The sequence below is a fragment of the Megalobrama amblycephala genome, linkage group LG7 (assembly GCF_018812025.1).
Source record: "Megalobrama amblycephala isolate DHTTF-2021 linkage group LG7, ASM1881202v1, whole genome shotgun sequence".
Classification (NCBI taxonomy): domain Eukaryota; kingdom Metazoa; phylum Chordata; class Actinopteri; order Cypriniformes; family Xenocyprididae; genus Megalobrama; species Megalobrama amblycephala.
In genome coordinates, this window is record NC_063050.1 from 23,212,496 (window position 1) to 23,239,704 (window position 27,209).

The following is a 27,209-nucleotide window of genomic DNA, read 5'->3' on the forward strand; positions in this document are numbered from 1 at the left end:
CACTGGCTCAGATTTGATTGACCAATCAGCTGAAAGGGGCATGTAATGACCGCCCACATGTGGAAAACGAGTTTTGAAGTCGTGTTTCCGTTTTCTATTTGTGACCCGAAAAAATTTAAATCGAGCCAAAATCTCGTTTTCCGTTTTTTTTAACAAACGAAAAATGGGAAACGACCGTTTTCTCGTTTCTGCATATTTCATTTCAAATTGGAAAACAAACTATCAAAACGTACACGGACCATTAACGTTGTGGTGAAGGTGTTTAAGTTGAGGACCTGCTATCAAGATTGGTGATTATTTTAATAAAAACAACCACTATAAGAGTGCTTTGGATTAAACCAGTTTCATTTCTAGACTGCCAACACTAAACATCACATGTGTAAATAGTTACATTTAGTTTTTTTTTTTTTTTGTTATGTACATCAAAGGACGAAACAAGAAGCATTAATAATCATAGGATAATTACAGAATTCATTACAAACAGATTTCCAAGAATTGCTTTTTTTCACAACTGGTGTATTTTGCTTGCTTTAAAAGAAATGTCTCTTGTTTAGTTAAGGTTTTTTTGTTTTGTTTTTTTGTTTTTTTTAATTGCAGTCTTTTTCTGCTGACATGGTTTTTCTTCGATTTGTTTCTCAGATTTGCACAGTTGGTTTTAAATTAATCTGGTTTATTTTAATTCAGGGCTCCAAAGTCCATGTTTGAGTAATCTGTACTTAATCTGTTTCAGAAAGTCATTTTTAAGCCATGATTAACTCTTCTAGTTTAAGGCCTGCTCCTGGTTTAATTTAAACCCTGTCCAGGAAACTGCCCACTAAAGTTTAGTTGTAATAACCTCATAAAAAGTAAAGTGAACTTACTTTTTAAGTTTTCAGTACAAACGTTCCCTGTAAAATATGTTTTTTTGTTCACTCAATTTAACTTTTTGAGGTACTAATTTCCACTCACTTATTTAAGTTTTTGCCTAAAATGCATAAAAAAAACACTTAATTTCAACATTTACTCTCGCAATTCTGCCGGGTGCAATGCATGATGGGAAGGGAAGGTCCTGTTTGACTGGGTTACTTGATTGAAACGTTATTTAAAAATGAAAACATCAAGTGAGTTCAAATAGTAATTATTTCAAGTCAATTTAACATGAATCACATTTGAGCCACAAATCAAAATGAATAGTTTAAATAAAGTGAACAGCATGAAAAATTCATATACATTGATATATATATATTGATGAATATGAGGTGTATAACGATATATATCCAAGTAATACGTGTCTTCTTTGAAACACAACGTTAATCTGAAGTTAAACCTGCCTCCTAATAAATTTAATTTAAGCCTCAATTTAGTCCTTGAGTAGCTCTAGTCTTCCTCTTCCTTTAATAATCAGCTTATTAAACTCTGGACTAGACTAAGTCTAGGACTATTTTAAATCATGACAGACAAAGCAGATTTCTGTTAATCTGGTTTAAAAGGTTATTTTATTTTAGGATAAGCTTAATCTCTGTCTGGGAAACTGCCCCAAAAAGTTCAAATAACTACATTTGTCAAGTTGAAAGTACTTCAAATTCTAAGTATATGCAACTTAACTGAGTCAATGTAAAAAAAATAACTCAAAAAGTTAAGTGAATGATTTTTTTTTCATAGTGTATAGATATAATTAAACTCTGATTTTACTCTCAGATCAAGACTGAATTCATGTCTCAACTCAGTTATTAGTTATTGACTAAATAAATATTATTTTATTTTATTTTATATATTATTAATAAATATTAAGCTCAAAACCCCCAGCAGAATTAGTTTTAGTGACATTAAAGTAAAAGTGTCTTTTTATTTAGCTAATGTTTCATATATAAATCTATTTCTTTTTATTTTAATCATATTTTGTCTTTGTACTGCTGCAGAATATTATTCACTTTACATTTAAATGATTAAAAGTGTTTTAGTGAAGCTTCATCAAACCAACATCAAGTGATTTAAAGCTTTAATCAGTGAAAAACTCTGATCTTCAGGTGGGTTTGGACATGAAGACAAGTCAGTGATGGAGGGAGATTCAGTCACTCTAAACTCTCCTTATTCTGCAATATATCATTGGATTGAGTGGTGGTTTGGAGAGACATACACTGTAATAGCTGGAATCAATAAAGAGCTCAACAGCATCACTGTAAACAATGATGTTCTTGATGGGATATTCAGAGACAGACTGAAGCTGGACGATCAAACTGGATCTCTGACCATCACAAACATCACAATGAAACATGCTGGAGATTATGAATTAATAACAAGTGAATCTGATGCACCATTAAAAACATTCAGTGTTTCTGTCTATGGTGAGTAGAGAAAAACTGCACTGTTCTTAAAGTATTCTTATTTTTACTAACTATTTACATATTGAATAATTGTTGAACCGTTTTATAATTTGAGATGATAGATCATATAAACACTGACTCGATGCACAGCTTGAACCAAAAATAAGATTGTTGATTAGATTTGTTCTCATTTCTGTTTATTCGCTCGTGTTTTCCAGCTCGTCATTTGCCTGTTCCTGTCATCGGCAGTAACTCTTCTCAATGTTCTTCATCATCATCAAATTGTTCATTGGTGTGTTCAGCTGTGAATGTGAGTCATGTGACTCTCTCCTGGTACAAAGGAAACAGTTTATTGTCCAGCATCAGTGTGTCTGATCTCAGCATCAGTCTCTCTCTACCTCTGGAGGTGGAATATCAGGATAAAAACACCTACAGCTGTGTGCTGAACAATCCCATCAGCAACCAGACTCAACATCTGGACATCACTCACCTCTGTCACACATGTGCAGGTACAACAGAGCTGATATTAGTTGATGTCAGCACTGATATTAGCCTTTATTGACTGAGTTTTATTCCTCAGACTCTGTCCACTGCTGTGGTTCAACTGAAGCTGTGATCCAATTGGTCCTCTCTGCTCTGGTGGGCGTGGCTACTGTCATTCTTCTCGTTTATGACATCAGATCCAGAAGTGCTGAACAAGATCAAGCACATATTCACACATCAGGTACATGATTGATGTCATTTCTTACACATTGATTTTGCATATATTAATATTTGTGAGATTTATTAATTTAAGTCTTTATATGTTCATCTTTTTCAGGAAGTATTGAAATCTAAAGCAGAACGCTGAACTTTAAACATTCTTCAAGTGTTGTTCAAGAGCTGGGACAGTAAATCGATGCATTTTTATATATATTCTTTAATCAATTCTGAGCTTAATTTTTACTCTTTGATGCACAAGCTATGTAAACCTCTTCTAATGCATAACATGGATCTAAAATGACCCGTATTCATTCCCTTTGTTATTTCAATCAAGGCTGAGTGTTTTTTGCTGAATCTTTGAAAGAAATGTATTTTATCATTTGTTTATTCCAGGTATTCATTAAATATCTTATTTTGGATTTCCACAAATCATTGTTTATTTTTCTTTTCTTAATTTATAAACAAACACAATTTGTATTTTTTAGTCATAAATCAATGCTCTTGGTCACCCTTTATGTCTGTCAGTGTTCCTGAAAAGTAACAGTTTTGGACATACAAGGTTTCTGTCCGACAGTGACATTATATAATAAGTATATATAACAGTTTGATGTGTATAAATGTTCCTGATTTTCTTTATCCAGAGTGTCAGTATGGCTGGTCCATACTAAAATGGCTGAAATGCTGCATACAGAACAGGATGAGGAAGATGAGGCAGTTCTTAGTCCTGATTTGGAGAAATGATGCTGATGACCTAAACTATGTGCCACATGGTCAATCTTGAGTTGTAGGTGTAAATCCATCTCCAATTATGTGTGCCCTGAAGAGGAACCTTAGACCTAGTCCAATAAATTGAGTAAAAAGGGGTCTTACTGGAGCAACAATCCCCCCAATTTGGGTAGAAAAATTTCTTGCAATATAGAAAGTAATAACTCAATCAGGTCACTTTATGTACAAAACTGTTATTTTTCAGGAACACTGACAGACTTAAACGGTGACCACTACTGACTACTGATGTATGACTAAAAAACAACAACAACAACAACAACAACAAAATAAGTAGATACAAGGTCAAGGTAACCTTGGCCTAACATTCAAATATTATGTTCAGTTATATCAAATTTTATATATATAATATATATATTGCAGGCTTGTTTGCAGGGGTTGCAGGCATAAGCAGAGCTGGCTGATGCCTCCATGTCAGCAGCCATTTCTTCTTCTTCACAGAATTTTTCCTTTTCTTATCAGTTGACCTGTTTCTCAAAAGTGAACAAACCGTAGCACACAAGTAGCACTTAACATCCAAATAAGGCACAGACTCAAAAATCAAAAAAGTCTGTTTTATTACCTAAATTCAGCTCTGTTGATGTGTGCTAAGTCTCAACACCTGTGCTCATGGCGCCATCTTATTTGTAAGGCTTTGTTTATATTTCTCTCATCTTGCACTCGGGCACATCGATCGAACCCCGAGTCTGAGAAAGTATTTGCACCTCAGAATGCTTTTATGACGCAAGATTAATGTAAACAGCCCACTGCAAACACCCTTGTAATTCACTTCAACCTTTTTAAATTTTATGAATGATTATTTTATTGAAGGTTCAAGTGATGTACATAAGGAATTAGAGGCGAGCAGAGTATGACTATTTCTAAAGAACTAGCGTTGATTAAAACTTATAGGGGTATTTTTGTTCCATAATACCAAATAAATAGATTATGATCCACAAATAAATGTAAAGAAATTCACAAAAAATAATTGTATGCACAAATTAATAGAGCGAGATGCACAAATATATGTTAAGGACACCTCTCTACCTGCACTGCAAGGAGGCGTGGAATGAGGAGGAGCAAGGAAGCTTTCTGAGGAGTTATGAGCAGGACACAGAGGAGGACACAGGTGTATCTTCACATCCTAAGGGAGTGGAGCTAAAATGCAAGGAAAGGAAATGAGGAGAGGAAAAGAGGATTCACAAATAAGAAATGAGAAGAAACTATCCATTTTTTGGGGACATTTCTATCTCATTTCCTTATTCTGTTTTGTCAGTGGGTCACATGTTGCCTATAGTGGTTTAACAGTCAGAGAGAGGGATTAAATGTTTTTTGTTGTTTGTTTTTTAATTTACTAAATAAATGTGAAAATGGCAGACCTGATTTATAGCTTATAACAACTATGTCCAGGGATTAAATGTTCAGTACAAAGTTTCTTTATCGCAGTAAACAACTGCAGTTTGAAGTGTTTTTGAAGTCTGTCCTGTGACAGTCATTTAAGAGCAACTTTCACATAGCTTTTACAAACCTCAGTGTTTTTTTTTTTTTTTTTTTGGTTTTGTTTAGTTTTTTTAAAGGTCACTGCAGTGCGCATCAGACCAGATTTCAGGAGATGTGCTTTTTGCTTAAACACATTTCAAAGAGGCTAGATTTCCTATAACCATGAAATAGTATACATAAGGCTTTCAGTCATGTGCACGAGTGTCACGATGAAGATCTTCACTCTGCTTTGTGTTTTTCTTCTTTATGGGACTTTGCCTTCAATTCAAGCAGGTGATTATTATTATTATTATTATTATTATTATTATTATTATTATTATTATTATCTGCACTTTTCATAGAATCAAAGTGAAAGTAACAAGCATATATTTTTTAGAAATGCAATTACAATTACAAATTTATGCCAAAATATGAGTGTTTTATGTTTCTAAATGTATGATTTTTTTGCAGTCCAAATAACTTGACTGAAATTTTGATTAAAAAAAAAAAAAAACCCTGATGTTCACACTGATATAACTGCTCCAGAACTTTATCGTAGTTTGTATGTTTCAACCATCAGGTCTTCATTGGGCACAAACTTTGTGAAATAGGATACAACTCTTTATAGACAACAGGTGATCACCTTCATTAGGTTAAATCTTAATCAATCAATCAATCTCAATAGCTGTTCTTTTCACTTTTAAGAAGAAATAATTCTGGAAACAAATAGGACAATACTCATTAGATCCAATAGACATAACTGGTTTTGCATCAGCCGATCTTTGTTTTTGTTCCTTTGCCCATAAACCATCCGTATGGGAATGTTAGTATATAAATTCTGAACATCAAACAAGGAGAGAAAAAAACTTGACAACAGCATATAGTGATTCGATAAAGTCCATGGAATCACTTACATACAATGGCAAAGTAGGTACAAATTATTCAATAAAAGAATAATTATTCTAAGTGTTGATTCTTCAAAATCATATCAGACCTTTATGAACTTTAGGTAGTGTATATATAACAGGAGTTATAAAGAAAATTGCTTGCATTTTTTTCTCCCTTTTCAAAATGTTACAACAACTTAGAGTGGATGTAGCTAAGTTTAAAATTTGTTAGTAAGGTCAGCATGTAAACATTCACAAATTTTCTTTACACAATCTGCAGTTTGTTGAAGTACAATGGCACCACTTTTGTCAGTAGGATCTCCTTTAAGATCAAGTAAAGCATCCCTTTACGCTTTTGACAAACTATTGGGCTATAAACCATATTGTCTCTTGTAAATAACTAGAAAAATAACAAAGTGCCAAAAAAAGTTAAACGGTTTGCACTAAAGTGGTGTTATGATTATGTTGAACCAAAAGCCTGAGCTGGAGAATATCAATGTTATTTATTGTTGATCAGTAGAGATGAGCCGAGTGGAAGCAGAAAAGAAAAATAAACTTCTGAGTCTAGTTTGTGGGGTTTTAGGTAAGCAGAGAGTTCTTGGTTCTTAGTTCCCATTCTTTGCCTTTGACAGCAAAACGGGAAACAGGTCTTGCAAATTGCATTGTCTGAAAAGGGATCCTAGCCCTTCAGTAAAATACAAGACAAATAAAATAGAGATAGAAAAATATCACATTCCCACATAGTGAGATTAAAATAATAATATGATGATTAAAAGTTTGCAGTATAAAGCAGTATAAAGGGCTGTTTTTGTACTGGTAAAATAACTGGAAGTGACATCGGAAGTCAAACATTCAAGTTATGAAATAAAGACTGTGGAAAACAGAGCTTGATGATACTTTGACGTTTTGTTCTACAACAGAAACTTCACACACACTCGCACTCCAAACAAAACATCAAAGTATTGTCAAGTTCTTTTTACCACAGGCTGTATTTTAATCATAAATAAATAAATAAAACTTTATAAAACCCCCATTGAAAAATCTTTAACCAGCAGTCTTCCAGATTCTGACATCATAATTCCATGACTTTGATGTTATGTGGAATCCCAAATAGATCTCTCTTCTACAAGATCTGGTACCAAAATTATATTTTATTAGATAGACAACTTTTAAATTCAAATGGCAATTTATTAACCTATACAGAATTCTTGGAAAAATTAGAATTTCAGTCCAAACCCAGATAGGACAGAAGATGGGAGATATCCTTAAACAGAATTGTAATAATAAATATATTAGGAGTATAAGCTCATTGTGGAACAGTATATTTAGAAATATAAACTAAGCTTTGAATATTTGTTAAATATATATATATATATATATATATATATATATATATTGTTTAAACAATAAAGTGAAAGAGGGTACATTCAAAATGTTACATAGATAACCAGCTGAAAGTGTGTTAGAGAAGTTTCATATTGATTATTCCTGTGATTTGTGCTCAAAATTCACTCTAAAAATGTTGGGTAAAAAACAACTCAAGTTGGGTTAAATATGGACAAACCCAGTGATTGTTTTATGTTTTGTTTTGTTAGTTTGTTGAACCCAAAAGAGGTTGCAAATTAAAAATCAGACATGTACAGTGGGTACAGAAAGTATTCAGGCCCCCTTAAATTTTTCACTCTTTGTTATATTGCAACCATTTGCTAAAATCATTTAAATTCATTTTTTCCTCTTTAAAGGGTTAGTTCACCCAAAAATGAAAATTATGTCATTAATGACTCACCCTCATGTCGTTCCAAACCCGTAAGACCTCCGTTCATCTTCAGAACACAGTTTAAGATATTTTAGATTTAGTCCGAGAGCTTTCTGTCCCTCCATTGAAAGTGTATGTACGGTAGACTGTCCATGTCCAGAAAGGTAATAAAAACATCATCAAAGTAGTCCATGTGACATCAGTGGGTTAGTTAGAAGGTTTTGAAGCATCTAAAATAGATTTTGGTCCAAAAAATGCGACTTTATTCAGCATTGTATTCTCTTCCAGGTCAGTTGTTTATCAGCTTTCACTCCACAGTGACGCTCCTGCTTCTTCTTCTTTCCTGTTTTACGGTGGTCCAGCTTACTGGTGCATTACCACCGCCTTCTGCTCTGGACAGTGACGCTGATGACGTGTTATTAGTTCTTCGTCCGTGTATTCGGGTTCAAATAAATATGGCTGAGCAAAACATGTTTGTTAGACATGTTTGCGAAGGTTGTTTTGTTTACAGCGTGCGTCTCTCCCACAGACTGTAAACGAAGCTCGGGTGCACCAGATAACACGTCATCAGCGTCACTGTCCAGAGCAGAAGGGGGCGGTAATGCACCAATAAGCTGGATGCCAACCACCGTAAAACAGGAAAGAAGAAGAAGCAGGAGCGTGTTTAATAGCCTCAGTCTGCTACTGTATGGCCGAGAACTGCTACATGAAGCTCTCGGCCTCGTCGCCAAATAGGCTGACCTGAGACACGAGGGAGTCCAGGAACCGATATTTATCGGTCTCCCTCATGTCTGCCAAGGTCAGCCACAGGTGATGCTGCTGGACTACAAGAGTAGCCATCACCTGACCAACAGAAAGCACCATCACCTTAGTCGCCTGGAGGGCAAGGTCAGTGGCGGCGCACAGCTCGCCCAGAAGCTGTTGGTCAAGACCACCCTGGGGCATGTCCATGGGCGCTTTGGCCTGATAGACCTGTAACGAAGAGATGGTTTTGGATTCCAGACGAGCCCGACCTTCTCGGCAGCCCGGGAAAGCATAGCCATCAACTCAGGCAATGCTACACTCCCAGAGGGAGGCAACGCAGCCGAGTCTTCATCTCCCGAGGACTTTTGTTCACCTTCTGATGCCGCAATCAACATCTGGTCATCCGCCGGCGCACCAAAGGAAACGACTGGTTGCTTAACAGAGGGATCAGTGCGATCCTCTGGTAACACCACAGGCTGCAGTGTTGTAGAGGGGAAAGGGACCCACAGAGCGCCGATCTGACCATAATCTTCAAATCACCCTGCCTACACGCCGACATGCTGCTCCCCTGGCTAGAGCCAGAGAAAACGGCTGAACGGGTTATAGGGGAGGGGACCCCCCTAGACCCCCCTAGAGTCTAGACCTCAACACTGAGATAGTCATGTTCCTGCAGTGAGAACATGAACTATCCACAAAATCTGCTTCAGCATGCTGAACGCCCAGGCATGTGACACAACAATTGTGACCATCAGCGGGGACCAGGGAACGACCACATCCAGTAACTCACAGACGAAATGACATTTAAAAAAAAGATGCAGAGTTCATCTGTGAAGCTCTTTTAGAAGGGGAAATTCAGTTCTGTTCTTTTGTGCTGGTACACCATTCCCTGAGTCACATGCACAGAGGAACCGGCCCAAATCACAAACCAAACTGGTCAAATAATGCTGTGAAAACAGCAGTTGAGAGCTGTATAAATAGCTCAAGAGGCTCACACTGGAAGCTTGTGGCCTTGCTGTAATGTCCCTTCACACTAACACTTGCAGAAGTATTGCAAATAATGCACACCAATTCCATTGGCTTGTTTTAGTTCATTTGAAGCTGATAGAGCTCTCTGGCGATATCCCAATTCGTCGGTCACTACTGACGAACGTCAAACGTGACCGGCTGAAAGGGAGCTAAGTAACACAATTGGTTACCTTTGTAGGGAGTAATGCGTTATTGCAATGTATTACTTTTAAAAGTGAGTTTCCCCAACACTGAATACTAGTACCTTAAAAATAAGAACTAGTAGCTAATGAAGAAGTACTAGTACTTAATGGAATAGATATCAGTGTCTAAAAAATAAGTACTAGTAGCATGAGACAGAGACTGGTCAGTTAGACTTGAATTAGGCTACTTCTAAATGTTTAATATTTGTTCTGTCCTATATTTACCTAGCCCAGTGTGTTTTAGAGTTTAATATCTTTCATGATTTTTTTTCCCCATTAATCATGGGTGATTCTGTATATTTCTGTATACTGTTCTGTATATTCTGTATATCTTGTTCTGTTTAAAAAATGTGTAGTATGTAGTATGTCATAGGATGTAGTGTCATAATTTTGACTTTTTATTTTATAATTATGGCTTTTATTAATAATTGAGAGTAATCATTTTTTATCAAGTCATAATAATGTAAACTTTACTTTCTTTCAGGATCAGAACATAAAATATCCATTGACAAATGGATCGTTTGGTTTTAAATATTGGGTTACATTGAACCAGAGTATTGTCAGTAAAATTGACCCAGTTACACAAAAACTTCTTAGCCTCTGGGTAAAAGTAATAAAAAATAATGAAATAAAATTATCCAAGAGGCTGAATCTAAAATAATAAAAGTAATGGCTTTATAATAATTAGTTTTTTCTTGCCTTTTTATGGGTATTTTATCGCTTTTCATTGCAGAGAAACACTCGCTGTATTACATTTACACAGCCTTGTCTAAACCTGTGGATCTGCCGGGCATCTATGAATTCACTGCTATGGGTCTGCTGGACGACACACAGATCGACTATTACAATAGTAAAGAAAAGAGAAAGATTCCCAAACAACAGTGGATGAAAGAGAAACTGAAGGAGGATTACTGGGAAAAAGGCTCTCAGTCCAGAAAGAGTAAAGAACAGTGGTTTAATGTGAACGTCCACATTATCATGGACCGCATGAGACACGATAATTCAGGTGAGAAACATTCATACAGTTTAACATGCACATGATTTTTATTATCACCACCTCACAACAAACACGATGAATCAAGTGAGGAACATTCATACTGTTTAACATGAATATACCCAACTTAATTATTCATATATATACAGTCCAGTCCAAAAGTTTGGAACCACTAAGATTTTTAATGTTTTTAAAAGAAGTTTCGTCTGCTCATCAAGGCTACATTTATTTAATTAAAACTACAGTAAAAAACAGTAATATTGTGAAATATTATTACAATTTAAAATAACTGTTTTCTATTTGAATATATTTCACAAAGTAATTTATTCCTGTGATGCAAAGCTGAATTTTCAGCATCATTACTCCAGTCTTCAGTGTCACATGATCCTTCAGAAATCATTCTAATATGCTGATCTGCTGCTCAAGAAACATTTAATGTGTACAATATTTTTTTTTCAGGATTATTTGATGAATAGAAAGTTCAAAAGAACAGTGTTTATCTGAAATCTAATCTTTTGTAACATTATAAATGTCTTTACTGCCACTTTTGATTGATTTAATGCATCCTTGCTGAATAAAAGTATTCATTTCTTTAATTTCTTTTCAAAAAAATAAAAATAAAAATTCTTACTGACCCCAAACTTTTGAACGGTAGTGTATAATGCTACAGAAGCTTTGTATTTCAGATAAATGCTGTTCTTTTGAACTTTCTATTCATCAAGGAATCCTGAAAAAAAAAGTACACAACTGTTTTCAGCATTGAAAATAATCATAAATGTTTCTTGAGCAGCAGATCAGCATATTAGAATGATTTCTGAAGGATCATGTGACACTGAAGACTGGAGTAATGATGCTGAAAATTCAGCTTTGCATCACAGGAATAAATTACTTTGTGAAATATATTCAAATAGAAAACAGTTATTTTAAATTGTAATAATATTTCACAATATTACTGTTTTTTACTGTATTTTTAATTAAATAAATGTAGCCTTGGTGAGCAGACGAAACTTCTTTTAAAAACATTAAAAATCTTAGTGGTTCCAAACTTTTGGACTGTACTGTATATATTTTTTTGTTATTATTGTAAACGTTTTGCTTCATCTCCATTTCAGATCTTCATGTTCTTCAGTGGAGACACGGTTGTGAAGTTGAGCAGGAGGGAGATGAAGTGAAGTTTCTGAAAGGCATTTCTGAGTACGGCTATGATGGAGAAAACTTCTTGTCTTTTGATATTAAAGAGGCTCAATGGGTCACCTTTATTGACGCAGCTATACCAACCAAGAGAAAATGGGACAATGTGCCGATCCTAAACCAATTCACCAAAGGATACCTGGAGAAAGAGTGTGTGGACTGGCTCAACAAATTCAGAGAATTTGGAGATGAGAAGCTCAGAAACGGCTGTGAGTTTGGCTGTGTTCACACTGTCAGTCCAAATCTGATTATCCGTGCATCCAAATATAATGTGATCTTAAATGATTCACTTTCCACTATGTGTATCAGTTCAGATCTGATTGTGTGTCCTGTGCTGCTCTTTCATTTTCTGGAATATCTGCAATGATGTTGTGTTGGTAGGTATTCGTAGAAAAAAAAACAAAAAAACAAAAACAAAAAAAAACAAACAGCAGCAGCAACATAAAGGGCTTTGCAGTACAGATGTGTTCTTAATTAAAACACGACACAATGTGTAGCTGACGGTCTGAACTACTGCGTCTTCTGAAGGAGGCCAGTCTCAAAAACATGTCACCATTATATAGTAATTTTCTGCCTGTACCTGCACCTTACTGCAACAACACAACCTTGTTTCTTCAGCGACTTTCAGCATGTTTCCTATAGCAACGTCTGGCATGTTAAAGTGATTTTTGCTTGTTTGATTGTTTTGCCCTTCACACATGCTAAATCTGATCTGAATCCAAACGGATATGCACAAAAATTATATTTGAACTGACAGTCTGAATGAGGCTTAAATGTGTTTGTATTTGTTTATTATATAGAGATGAAACTGATTGATGAACTAATTCTGTGTTTTCAGCTTCTCCAGATGTCCATGTGTTTGAACAGAAGAATACCAATGATGAAACCAAGCTGAAACTCACCTGTCTGGCCACTGGCTTCTACCCCAAAGACGTGATGGTGACTATTAGGAAATATAACACATCTCTGCCTGAAGATGAGATTGAATCCACAGGAATCAGACCAAACCATGATGGATCCTTCCAGATGAGGAAGAGTGTGGAGATCAAGGGGAAGGAAAAAGATGAATATGATTGTTTTGTGTCCCACAAGAGCATCAAAGAACCAATAATCGTCACACTGGGTAGGAAAACTGAAAGCATTAATTCAATTATTACATACATTATAATACACTTTTCAGATATTATTTAGAATTTAAATATTAAGTTATTGTTTCAGCTTTATTCATAAAATACTATGTTTGAGAATAGTTCTGCAGTGACACTACACTTCATTTTATCATGGTTTTCCAGCTGCTGAATCACCGAATGCAACTAATCCTGAAGAACCGCAAGAATCTGATGGTATGTCTTCACTACTTTTTAAAGCTTTGTTATTTATCACTGTAAGACACTAGTATTTACTATAGTGTTTTTTCACCTGGCAGAGTTTGCTGTTCTTCTTCTAAAATGAATCCGTGAGGACAGTTTTTACAAAACTGTGGGAACGTATTTACGAAAGCGTGCGCACGGATTATGAATTTGTGAGAACTGATTTAAAAACCGAGGGTATGGTTTGCCAAATCTGAGCGCACGGATTGGAAATTCGTGGGTATGGTTTATTAATCCTTGGGCACGATTTGTTAAACCGAAGGAACAGTTTAAGAATTTGTGAGCACGGTTTATATACTGAGGGAATGGACTGCAAAACCGTCAGCACGGATTGTTTTTTTTTCTCCAATAGGTATGCCAGGCTCTGTAGTTTCTGTATATTTCTATATACTGTTATCTTTTTCTGTTAAAAGTCATAATGATAACTTAAAAGTCAAAATTATATTTTTAAGTCATAATTTCCTCTTTTTAAGTCATAATTTTGATGTAGTATGTCATAATTTTGACTTATAATTATAGATTTATTAATAATTTAGAGTAATAATTTAGTAAGTCATAATAATGAAGACGTTACTTTCTTTCAGGATCAGAACATAAAATATCAATTGACAAATGGTTTGTTTGTATAATGAATCGTCACTTGAGTTAGGATCCATCAGCAAGCTTTTATTAACAAGAGATGTGGTACAAACAGGCTGTGTCAAACAGGGGCAAACGGGTATGGCAAGGGTCAGACAAAATCATAGTCATGGTGCAGGCAGAGAATCAGGGCAGGCGGATATCAATCACAGTCCAGGAAAACAATACACAGTCCAAGGGGCAGGCAGCAGAGAGTCGTATACGGGGATCAACAGGTTCAGCAACAGGCAGACAATCAGTATAGAAAATGCTCAGAAATGTACACCATGGCAATACAAGACCTCGCAATGAGGGTGAGTGTAGCGATGTACAGTTATTAATCAATTTATGGATGAAATATGAATATCATAATTCAGAAAGCTTTATGACGTTCATATATCGACCCAACGGGGAATTAAACATATATGGTGAATTAACTACAACCAATTATAATCAATCACATATATGATTAGTTCTGGTTTAATAATTATGTGGAAAACTATCAGTTCGTCCACCGAAACGGAAAATTATCCACAGATTATCACGACAGAAATGTTATTCTCGGGCCGGGAGACTAACTTTCTATCATAGCCTCCAAATATAGAGCAAGGATATTAGAATCAGAACGTTAAAGTGACTCGGTTGTTGCTAAAATGAGCAAGTGAACAAAAAGCATGGATATAATGAGTTTAATATACGAAACGGGTAATACACAGGTTATACGGCTAAATGGACACAAGTAAATACAAATACATACAAAGTAGAAGGAGAGGCAGAAACGAAAGAGATGATCAAAGCAGGTCAAATTGCAACAGTTCACCTTTGAGAGCCAGCAAGGAAACTCAGTATTTAAAATCGTAAAAACGTTATACTTGCATGGGTTAGTCAGGGTGCTTGGAGTTTCGGAGCGCTCGGTTTGATAGTTGCTTCTTCTTCCGGAGGTTGTTTCGGCGAAGTTTCAAACGAAGGTTTAACTGTTGTAATATGCCCGGAAAATAAAGAAGAGAGTCCGTCTTGACGGCAGGAACTCGTGCAGAAAACTTGTGCCACCAAAAGACGCGTGTCATGGTGTTTTAAAGACAACAGACCAGAACGCCTTCTTGATAACGTCCTCCAATGCTAGCGTTGCAATTTGGCGGGTTTCCACATTCCTTTGTCCTGTCTCCCGAATAAATTTATGGTATGTTGAATCAATGCATTTTCTTCATAGTGTTATTAAACATTGAACGATGCATTTGACAGAAATGTAACGTACATCAGTGAATAGCTCGGATTCACAGCTTTACGGAGAAATCAAACTCGACAGGTGTCTCTCGTCATATAAAGAAGATACCCTTTACACTCTATTACTACAGTTTCACATGAAAACTAACCTACTACAGTCAATTCTACAATTCTACACTAGTAACACATACATGCAGCGAGCACTACAATGGCCGATACATTCATATTTGTAGGTATAATGTTTGTGCATACAGTCTCTATGTAGGGGAGCCGTGTGTGTGTGTGTGTCTGTGGGTGTGTGCGTGTATTTTCCTTTTATGACCGTTTGGAATTTGGACCTGGTCCCTAGAACCCGATCCGTGGTGTTGCACCCCCTTTGAAGTCGCGGAGGAGAGGTTAGGGGACTTATCGAAACAGTCATAAAAAGAGTCTCGTGATCCATTAGTGTCTGCCGGGCCGGAATCGATGTAAGATTTACAAACCAAAGTTCCGTGAATTGAGGCTTAAACACAGTTTATGGTGGGACCTGCTCATCCTTGAGACTGTGCAGACCCTACAGTGAGGTTGCGTGTGGCTTAAGTAGTCCAGGTAATGCAGTACAGCTGGGTGTGGTGATTAGTCCAAGGTACGGGGCAGATGGGGAAATTACTGCGAGTGTGAGTGTGAATGTATGCATGAGTGTTAGTATTCGGGAGAGGGTGCCCTCCGATGACCAGAGGAGGGAATCACAGAGTTTGTCTCTGTGAAAGTTTGCATTTAAATATTGGGTTACATTGAACCAGATATTGTCAGTAAAATTGACCCAGTTACACAAGAACTACTTAGCCCCTGGGTAAAAGTAATAAAAATAATCAAATAAAATTATGCAAGTGGCTGAATCTAAAATAATAAAAGTAATGGTTTTATAATAAAAATTTGTTTTTTCTTGCCTTTTTATGGGTATTTTATCACTCTTCATTGCAGAGAAACACTCGCTGTATTACATTTACACAGCCTTGTCTAAACCTGTGGATCTGCCGGGCATCTATGAATTCAGTGCTATGGGTCTGCTGGACGACACACAGATCGACTATTACAATAGTAAAGAAAAGAGAAAGATTCCCAAACAACAGTGGATGAAAGAGAAAATGCAGGAGGATTACTGGGAAAAAGGCACTCAGTCCAGAAAGAGTAAAGAACAGTGGTTTAATGTGAACATCCATATTCTGATGAGCCGCATGAGACACAATGAATCAGGTGAGAAACATTCATACATGTTACATGAATATACCCAGCTTAATTATTCATATTATATTTTTATTATCATTGTTGCAAACATTTTCCTTCATCTCCATTTCAGATCTTCATGTTCTTCAGTGGAGACACGGTTGTGAAGTTGAGCAGGAGGGAGATGAAGTGAAGTTTCTCAAAGGCATTGATGAGTACGGCTATGATGGAGAAAACTTCTTGTCTTTTGATGATAAAGAGTCTCAATGGGCCGCCTTTATTGATGAAGCTCTACCAACCATGAGAAAATGGGACAATATCCCGATCCTAAACCAATACACCAAAGGATACCTGGAGAAAGAGTGTGTGGACTGGCTCAAAAAATTCAGAGAATATGGAGACGAGAAGCTCAGAAACGGCTGTGAGTTTGGCTGTGTTCACACTGTCAGTCCAAATCTGATTATCTGTACATCCAAATATAATGTGAGAGCCCGATCACACGAAAATGCGTATCAATAATACGAGTGTGCAAAATGGAAAATCTCGTGGAAAATGAGTTTTGTGGCATATTATACGCACAAACCCCCCACCCCCCCATGTGATCATGTTGAATGTGATCTTAAATGATTCACTTTCCAATATGTGTATCAGTTCAGATCTGATTTGTGTGTCCTGTGGTGATCTTTCATTTTCTGGAATATCTGCAGTGATGTTGTGTTAGAAGGTATTTGAGAAAAAAAAAAAGAAAAAAAAACAGCAGCAGCAACATAAAGGTGTTTGCAGTACAGATGTGTTCTTAATTAAAACACGACACAATGTGTAGCTGACGGTCTGAACTACTGCGTCTTCTGAAGGAGGCCAGTCTCAAAAACATGTCACCATTATATAGTAATTTTCTGCCTGTACCTGCATCTAACTGCAACAACACAACCTTGTTTCTGCGACGACTTTCAGCATGTTTCCTATAGCAATGTCTGGCATGTTAAAGTGATTTATTTATTTTTTTTTGCTTGTTTGTTTGTTTGTTTGTTTGTTTTGCCCTTCACACGTGCTAAATGTGATCGGAATCCAATCGGATATGCACAAAAATCATATTTGAACTGACAGTCTGAAGGAGGCTTAAATGTCTTTGTATTTGTTTATTATATAGAGATGAAACTGATTGATGAACTGATTCTGTGTTTTCAGCTTCTCCAGATGTCCATGTGTTTGAACAGAAGAATACCAATGACAAAAGCAAGCTGAAACTCACCTGTCTGGCCACTGGCTTCTACCCTAAAGATGTGATCTTGACCATTAGGAAAAATCACACATCTCTGCCTGAAGATGAGATCGAATCCACAGGAATCAGACCAAACCATGATGGATCCTTCCAGATGAGGAAGAGTGTGGAGATCAAGGGGAAGGAAAAAGATGAATATGATTGTTTTGTGTCCCACAAGAGCATCAAAGAACCAATTATCATCAAACTGGGTAGGCAAACTCAAAGCATTAATTCAATTATTACATACATTGTAATACCTTTTTCAGATATTATTTAGAATTTAAATATTAAGTTGTTTCAGCTTTATGAAATACTATGTTTGAGAATAGTTCTGCATTGACACTACACTTCATTTTATCGTGGTTTTCCAGCTGCTGAATCACAGAATGCAACTAATCCTGAAGAACCTGGTGGTACGTCTTCACTACTTTTTTTAAGCTTTGTTATGTATCACTGTAAAGCTGCTTTGACACGATCTGCATTGTAAAAAGCGCTATATAAATAAAGGTGACTTGACTTGATCAGGCAAATTTCAAGTACAGCAGTGGAGATTTGACATTTCACTGTTTCTTCAACAGGACAAGACAGTTCTGGAGAATCACCAGACATCAGGGCGACTGTTTTCATATTTTATCTCTCTCTCATATTTCACTTAATCTGGATATTTTGAAGCACTTTGCTTGAGAAACCGACATTTTAGACTAAGTAAAAAAAAAATAAAGATCTTTTAATTTGAAAAGAGCTGATTTTCCAGACTCAAATTGAATGTTATCAATATAATGAAATTTTCAGCCAATTAAAATTAATTATGCAAACGTGTGAGTTTGTCTTTCTGACTTCCATAGACACCCAACCGCATGTTTCAACTGTAAAATAGAATTTCCATCAATATTTTCAGTAATAAAATCAAGTAATGCAGACATGCACAGTAACAAATGAATAGCTGTCTCTTGACACACATTGCAAAGGCTACATTTTATATCCATATCTTCTTAAAATTGAACAATATCATGTTTAGCAGAGTTCCATGAATATGTCACTTATTTGATCTTACTTGTTATAAAATAACGATTAGGCAAAAGTCAAATTTTCTTCTAGTTGACATCATCCACAAATTGACTCCAGTAATTACATTTGGTTGTGTAACAGTGTTGTTTTTGAACAGGGCTGTTATTGAGCACTTTTTATTGTGAAAAACATACTTCGCCTACAAAAACAGGATTGGTTAAAGAAGAGGGAGATTCAAACAATCCAGTCTCCAGTCTCAAACTGCACTAAAGACCTCTGCAAACTCCTCCGGTTGTGTTATAACACACACAAAAAAAATGTGTAACAGACACAGGCAAACAGGTAAATAATGTGATTTTGTGTGTTTTTTCTTACTTTCACTCTCACATTTGAATCTTGTGCTGCTGTTTGTCTCCTAAAGGTGCCGTGTTAGATCTACGAAGATGAAAAGTTTTAGCTCAGTAACATCTATGAAACACTCAAAGGGACATGATGGAAAAACTGGGATGGGAGGGGGAAAAATGTTCTTCAGAGCTTTTTCAGGTTTCGTCCATTCACTGATCTTCATTATAGTAATAAAGACGAAGATACTACTGACACTTTTAATTAGCAAGAAAAACACCCTAACTTTAAATATCAACAATAGAAAATAAAAAAAATATCAGTTTCATTTTCACTTTGTAAACTATGTAGTATTTTACATGTAATAAAAGACCTGCCTGTCCCGATTAAGGATCATGTCTGCCTTTAGAGACTGTCCCACACAGAAATATATTGTGTTTTGACAGGTAAAACATTTTTTGTGTCAACTAATAATTCAGTTAGATCTGCTCATGGTGTCATATACAAGAACAATAACATTTGAAATGAAGTAGCTTTATATAGATTAAATTATTGTGGAGTGAAAAAATAAATAATGTATTTTGTAATTAAATTATGTGAAATTCTGTGATGTTCACATCACAAAATAGAGCTTTAACAGTCATGCATGATTAAATGTGTTCATTCAGTCTTGTGAGTGTATTTTCATACACCCTTGTGCAAAACCTCTTTTCATGCTCTTTAAGATAGATTTGCATTGCTTGATCCATCTGATTCAAATAAATCAAAACCAGACAATGTCATCTTGATTTAAGCCTCCAAACAAAGACTGTTCAACAGATTGAGAGGAAAGTACTCTTTAAAAAACACACTCTGTGACTTTAAAACCTCGACATGAGTGTGAGTTTTTGTGATATCATGTTACAGTGTATTACTTTTATATCATAGCCTAAATGCTTTTTATATTATAAAAACATTCTCTCTTCATACATTTACATGCAATGGAATGCTGCCCATCTGCTGATGTAACGGGGTTAAAGAGAACATTTAAAGGCAGGGTAGGCAAAAAAAATGTATAAAAAACTTTTTTTCAAAATTTGTTTAAACTTTATTTATATATCAATACATAATTAAAATGTAAGTACTCTGAAAAAGAAAGTATAAAAATCGAGTGTCTGTAGACCTCTCACGACTGTTTTAAAGACAGCTCATTATTTCCATTCACTCCACTCCCTCCCTTCTGGGCTCCTTCCAAAGCCACGCCCCCAAAACGCATGAACGTGCGACTCCGACCACTGAGCTGGAAGACGCATTATTTACCTGAGACGAGCGGAGAGGAAGGAGCACAGTGCATGTAGTGACATCATGTCAGAATCACATGTAATAAAAATAACTTTATAATTATGAAGATAAACAAACAAGATGTATTTTAGTACTCACTATCAAGCTAGCATAATGATATTGGTAAAGTTTAAAATATATATTTTTTGATTTGCTAACGAGCTAGTTATCTATAAGGCAAAGCTAAAAACAGGTTGCATGATACACGTTTTTCCATTACCATCATTTACACTGTGATGAAGATGAATTTCGTGTAAGATTCATAACATATACGTTGTTCTACAGATCAACAGAGTAACATACACTCAAATATCAACTCACAACTGCATTGCAGACACAAAATAATAACACACACATACAACAAAGTGTGTACGACACACACAGATACGAGATAAAGACATCAGTAAACATAGGTAGAGAATATAAAAACAAAACAAAGGCGAAAAAAACGTGCAGGTAAACTTACAGGTGAACATGGTAAAATAGTTAGACAGAGGGTAAAATTATGCACAATTCAACACTATAGCTATCATTATTTATCGTCTCTACTACGGCTCGCTAAGTAATGTTATGTTAGCTATATTACGCAGCTACGTGTGCTAATGACACATGCTTCATGAAAAAATAAACAAAAAAAATATGTATGATCAAAATACAAAAAGAAAGATTTACCTGTCCAGCAGAAATAAAGCCATCAAGGAGTCACTTTTCAGCCCCTTGAGTTCCCTCAGTTCTCGCCATCGCTGGAGAGCCACGCCGATATTAACTCGCGTTTTATTTCTTTGTTTATCCAAAGACTTTTTGTTCATTGCCTTTTCTTGTACTGTTACTGTCTTCCTTTTTTGCCTGGTTTGCCTTCACTAACTGCATAGGCCGGTACTGTGAATTTAGCTTGCTGTTTCTCCTAGGATCCATGCCTCTTGGATTCCCCAAATCAAACGTGCGCGCGCAAGTGGGCAGGTCATGTGTGGCAAAAGGGTGGTTGCCATGGTTGCGAGAGAGTGACAGCCGCCTAAGCCAATCCTATGTTTCGTCCCGGATGGAAATAATGAGCTGTGTTTAATACAGATTAAACGGTCTAGAGTCACTCGATTTTTATACTCTTTTTATCAGAGTTCTTACATTTTAATTATGCATGTATATATATAGAAAGTTTAAACAAATTTGGAACAAAATTTCTTACCTACCCTGCCTTTAATTTAAAAAGTTTTGATATGTGATTTATTTGGTTAAAATCATTGGTGTTCGAGGGTTCCTCCTGTGGCTATTTATGGTACTGCAGACAATGCATTTTGTCCCTCTTCTCTTCACTCATGGAGATCTGCTAGAAGGAGAATCTCTAGAGAAACTCATTGAGGAGAACAGTGCATTAAGAGATCTAGTTCAGCAGTGTAGAAGCAAGATTTCACGATAAAAGATAGATTTCAACAATAAAGATCAGAATAACAGAGAGCAGGTGAATGATCTATGGCAGAAGATTGATACAATAGATCAGAATGGAGGAGGACACTACAGTAATCAGATGTTTGAAGAGGTTCAGAGATTCAGACGAGAGGAAGAAGAGCAGAGACAGAGAGAGGAAGAGGAGAGAAAACAACAAATGGAGAAACAAATACAAGAGGAGATTGAGAGAGTGAGAAAAGAGACAGAGGAGAAAATCAGAGCAGAATTTAAATGTCCACCAACATTTTTACTAGAAAGACTTAAACAAATGAGACAGAGAGAGGAAGACATGAAACGACAAGAGGAGGAACAACAGGAGATGTTTGAGAGATTCTTTTGCCACCTGGGTTCACCAAGGAGACATAAGGCAATGCTTACGGATATGGAAATGGAAACATGTATGGAAATGCAGAGAAAATGACGAGGAGATCGATAAAGGAAACGGAGGAGAAAATCAGAGCAGAGTTTGATGGTCCACCAAGATTTTTACTAGAAAGATTTAAGTCAATGAGACTGAGAGAGGAAGAGGAGAGAAAACAAATGGAGAAACAAAGACAAGAGGAGATTGAGAGAGTGAGAAAAGAGGCAGAAGACAAAATCAGAGCAGAGTTTGAAAGTCCATCAAGATTTTTACTAAGAAGAGTTAAGCCATGGAGACTGAGAGAGGTAGTAGAGAAAACACAACGAGAGGAAAAACAAAGACAAGATGATATTGAGAGAGTGATAAAAGAGACAGAGGAGAAAATCAAAGCAGAGTATGTGTCACAAACTCGGCCTCTGTGGCTCCCTCCGATCGCCACCTGAGGGCGCCCTCACCTGAGTATTAACTGTTCCTGTACTACATTTCCCATAACCCCGTACCTGGCCTGATTACACCCCACCTGATCCACATCTCCTGGACTATAAAAGACCTTCATACCCCACCATGCTTTGCGAAGTCTTGTTTGCCACGGCTACATTTCTGAGCGTTATTTCCAGTGTATGATCCCCTGTGTTTGACCTTGGACTGCCTATTACCCCTGTTGTCTGCCCGCCACCTGCCTACTGCTATCTCTGCCTGTTTACTGTTTACCCTGCTTTGTCTGCCGCCTGTCTTGACTATCCGCCTGGTTTTTGACTCTGATCTGCCCTGCCTCTGACACTGTCTTTGCTGGTATCTGACCTTCGCCTGTACGACTCTGATATTCTAAATAAAGCTGCAAAATGGATCTCCCCGAGTCTGCTTCGTTACAGAAGACTTCGCCAGACCCCGATCCAGCGGCTTTACAACGCATGTCGACCGAGCTATCGACCCAGGCAAGTGTTCTAGCTGTCCATCAACAACAGCTCACCCGTTTAACCTCAATCACGGAAGAACTGGTCAAAACGCTGCAAAGTATACGACTCACTCCCGCTGCTGAAAACCCACCGCCAGCCACGCCGCCAATGGCGGCTGCCACACCCGCAGCTACAACTAGCAGCCCACGGCTCGCCTTTCCCGAGAAATACGATGGATCGCCAGCGAGATGTAAGGGATTTCTATTGCAATGTTCACTGTTTATTTCTCAACAGCCAGCGCTATATCCCACAGACGCGAGTCGCATCGCTTTTGTTTGTTCGTTACTGACTGGTAAAGCTTTGGAGTGGGCAACCACTGTATGGATTAATGGACAAACCGCATTTACCTCATTGGATGAATTCCTGCAGCGATTCCGTGAGATCTTTGAGCACGCCGAGGGGGGCAAAGAAGCCGGTGAGCTACTGCTGGCGCTCCGCCAAGGGAAACAAACCGCAGCGGAGTACGCTCTTACTTTCCGCACGCTCGCTGCTCAAACTACCTGGGTTGAAGACACACTCAAGTTATTGTTCCGCAAGGGGCTGAATACTGAGCTCCAGTCTGAGCTGGCGTGTCGCGATGAGGGTCGCTCGCTTAACAACTACATTGATCTGGCGATCCGCGTCGACAACCTGATCAGAGCGCGCCGCCCTATCAGAAATTCTCCGTCCATGCCTGTGCTGCCATCCAAAACCCCTGATACAGAGCCCATGCAGATTGGTTCCACTCACCTGTCCCAGGAGGAACGCGAGAGACGCATTCAGCAGAGGTTGTGTCTATACTGTGGTCAGGCTGGCCACATGAGAGCCTCTTGTCCCGTTCGTCCGTCCAACCGAAACCCCACAACGGTGAGTCGCATTCCTACTTCTTCCACTGTTGAGATACCAGGAAAATTGTCATATAAGGATGTAACTATACACACTCATGCCATGTTTGATTCCGGGGCAGCTGGTAACTTTATGGATCTGAATTTCGCGAACTCGCAGAACATTAATCTAATCCCATGTGACTCTGTGTTATCAGTGGCGGCGCTAGACGGACGACCCCTGGGGACTGGACAGGTGAACTACACCTCTGACGACATTTCACTCCAGATCGGATCCCTACATAAAGAGACTTTGCGTTTTTACATCATTGACTCACCACAAAATCCTGTCATCCTGGGGTTACCATGGTTACGACAACACAATCCACAAATTGCCTGGGCAGATAACCAGATAACGCACTGGTCCGATCACTGTCATCAGACCTGTATCCAGTCTCTCCAACGCCAGAACACTCCAGAACCCACACTCTCTCTCGAGAAGCTTCCCAAGGAATATAAGGATCTCTCAGAGGCCTTCAGTAAGAGTCAGGCCGCCCAATTACCACCACACCGCTCCAGCGACTGTGCCATCGACCTCATTCCGGGATCTACGCCACCCAAGGGCCGTATATTTCCCCTATCACAACCTGAGTCAGAGGCTATGCAGAGCTATATTGAGGAGGAGCTGGCCAAGGGATTTATACAACCATCTACATCTCCAGCTTCAGCGGGCTTCTTCTTTGTAAAAAAAAAGGACGGTGGGCTGAGACCTTGCATTGATTACCGTGGACTTAATGAAATCACCGTAAAATTCCGCTACCCGCTACCATTGGTTCCTGCAGCCCTAGAACAACTCCGTTCCGCTCGCTACTTCACTAAACTGGATCTCCGAAGTGCTTACAACCTCATCCGCATTCGAGAGGGCGATGAATGGAAGACGGCCTTTTCCACCACCACTGGGCACTACGAATACCGGGTCATGCCGTTCGGCCTGGTCAACAGTCCCTCCATCTTCCAGGCTTTTATAAACGATGTGTTTCGTGATATGCTCAACAAGTGGGTCATCGTATACATTGACGATATTCTTATCTACTCTGACACGTTCACACAGCATGTCCAGCAGGTTCGGGCAGTTCTCCAAAGACTTATACATCACCAACTCTACGCTAAACTAGAGAAATGCGAGTTCCATCAGACCTCTACTTCATTCCTTGGATACATTATCAGTGCGGAGGGGGTCGCCATGGATGACAATAAGGTCCAGGCAGTGGTGAGTTGGCCGCGTCCTACTACCATCAAGGAATTGCAGCGCTTCTTGGGTTTCGCTAACTTCTACCGGCGCTTCATTCGAAATTTCAGCATGGTCGCTACCCCACTTACATCCATGCTCAGAAAAGGGAACACCAAACTGGTCTGGTCAACGACTTCGACAGAGGCTTTCCAGAAATTAAAACGGTTGTTCACAACCGCTCCTATCCTGCATCACCCGGACCCTGAGCTCGAATTCATTGTGGAGGTAGACGCCTCCAGCACGGGAATCGGTGCAATCTTGTCTCAACGGCACGGCAGTCCCCCCAAATTGTTCCCGTGTGCATATTACTCACGTAAACTGACCCCACCGGAACAGAATTACGATGTGGGCGACCGAGAGCTGTTGGCTATCAAAGCAGCCTTAGAACAGTGGCGACACTGGCTAGAGGGGAGTCTACATCCATTCACAGTGTTAACTGACCACCGAAATCTGGAATACTTGCGCACCGCCAAACGTCTTAACCATCGTCAGGCCAGGTGGGCTTTGTTCTTCACCCGCTTCCGGTTCACTGTCACCTATCGACCAGGCTCCAAGAATACCAAAGCCGACGCACTTTCACGCCAGTTTGAGTTTACTGCTACGCCTCCCACCAACGAACCCATTCTGCCTTCATCCTTAATCCTCGCACCCATTCAGTGGGACATAATGACTGAGATCACCCACACCTACCAGACAGAATCACCACCTGCCGATTGCCCTGCCGGGCGCACTTATGTGCCAGCGCCTCTTTGTGCCAGAGTCCTGCAAATGATACACACATCACCCAGCGCTGGACATCCAGGCATTGCCGCTACAGTTCAGCTCGTCAACAACTGGTTCTGGTGGCCTACACTACAAACAGACGTCATAACCTACATTCGTAACTGTGTCATCTGTCAGACCACGAAGTCACCCCGCCAACTTCCTGCCGGGCTGTTGCAGCCACTACCCATTCCACGACGTCCATGGTCCCACATAGCCATAGATTTCATCACCGACCTACCCAACTCTCAGGGATTCACCACCATACTCACCGTAATAGATCGGTTTTCCAAAGCCAGCCGGTTTATTCCTCTGCCCAAGCTCCCTACCGCCCTTGAGACAGCTGAACATCTGTGCAACTACGTGTTTCGCTTCTATGGTCTATCCGAAGATATTGTCTCGGACAGGGGGCCCCAGTTCACCTCCCGTCTGTGGTCCGCGTTCTTCCAGAGGCTCAACATAACGGTCAGTCTGACTTCCGGATATCACCCTGAGGCCAATGGCCAGGCTGAGAGGATGAACCAAGAACTCATACGCCACCTCCGATCCTATTGCCATCAGAATCAATCCGACTGGAGTCGGTATTTGTTCTGGGCCGAATATGCTCAGAATTCGCTGATCAAGCCATCCACGGGACTCACGCCTTTCAAATGCATCCTTGGTTACCAGCCTCCTCTATTCCCCTGGTCCGGAGAACCCACGGATCTCCCGGCCGTGGACCACTGGCTGCAAAGAAGTGAGGCAGTGTGGAACAATGCTCATGTTCACCTCCAGAGGGCAGTGAGGCGCCTGAAGGAGCAAGCTGATCGCAGACGCCGGGCTCCTCCTGAATACAATCCGAGGGATTGGGTCTGGTTGTCAACCAGGGACCTTCGCCTTCGCCTTCCCAGCAAAAAGCTCAGTCCCAGGTACGTGGGTCCATTCAGTATCATCCGACAAATTACCCCTGTCTCTTACCGTCTTGCATTACCCCAGAATACCGTATCTCACCCACTTTCCGTGTCTCTCTGCTTAAGCCCGCAGGTGGTCCGAGAGGAGTGGAGAACCTAGAGGGGGCCGGGGACCAGAGACCTCCTCCCCTCATCGTGGAAGGCGAGGAGGCCTATCAAGTTCACGAGCTACTGAACTCTCGACGCCGGGGCAGAGGCCTGCAATATCTGGTCGACTGGGAGGGGTTCGGCCCGGAGGAACGGTCCTGGGTAAACACTGACGACA

At 38.8% G+C, this 27,209-nt stretch overlaps 1 protein-coding gene across 1 annotated transcript; it reads left to right on the top strand.

Moving 5' to 3' along the window:
- The first annotated feature begins 5,370 nt into the window (after positions 1 to 5,370).
- LOC125272055 lies at positions 5,371 to 18,481 on the top strand. Its single transcript, XM_048196617.1, has 10 exons — positions 5,371 to 5,540; positions 10,575 to 10,847; positions 11,948 to 12,235; positions 12,865 to 13,149; positions 13,319 to 13,369; positions 16,202 to 16,474; positions 16,578 to 16,865; positions 17,633 to 17,917; positions 18,080 to 18,121; positions 18,287 to 18,481. The coding sequence occupies exons 1-10, from the start codon at positions 5,459 to 5,461 to the stop codon at positions 18,376 to 18,378; spliced, it is 1,959 nt and encodes a 652-aa protein (XP_048052574.1). The 5' UTR covers positions 5,371 to 5,458; the 3' UTR covers positions 18,379 to 18,481.
- The last annotated feature ends 8,728 nt before the right edge of the window (positions 18,482 to 27,209 follow it).

Coding starts and splice junctions, on each gene's coding strand:
- LOC125272055 (XM_048196617.1), top strand. CDS start 5,459: ATGTGCACGAGTGTCACGATGAAGATCTTCACTCTGCTTTGTGTTTTT. Junction 5,541..10,574: donor TTTGCCTTCAATTCAAGCAG/GTGATTATTATT, acceptor TTTTCATTGCAG/AGAAACACTCGCTGTATTAC. Junction 12,236..12,864: donor TGAGAAGCTCAGAAACGGCT/GTGAGTTTGGCT, acceptor CTGTGTTTTCAG/CTTCTCCAGATGTCCATGTG.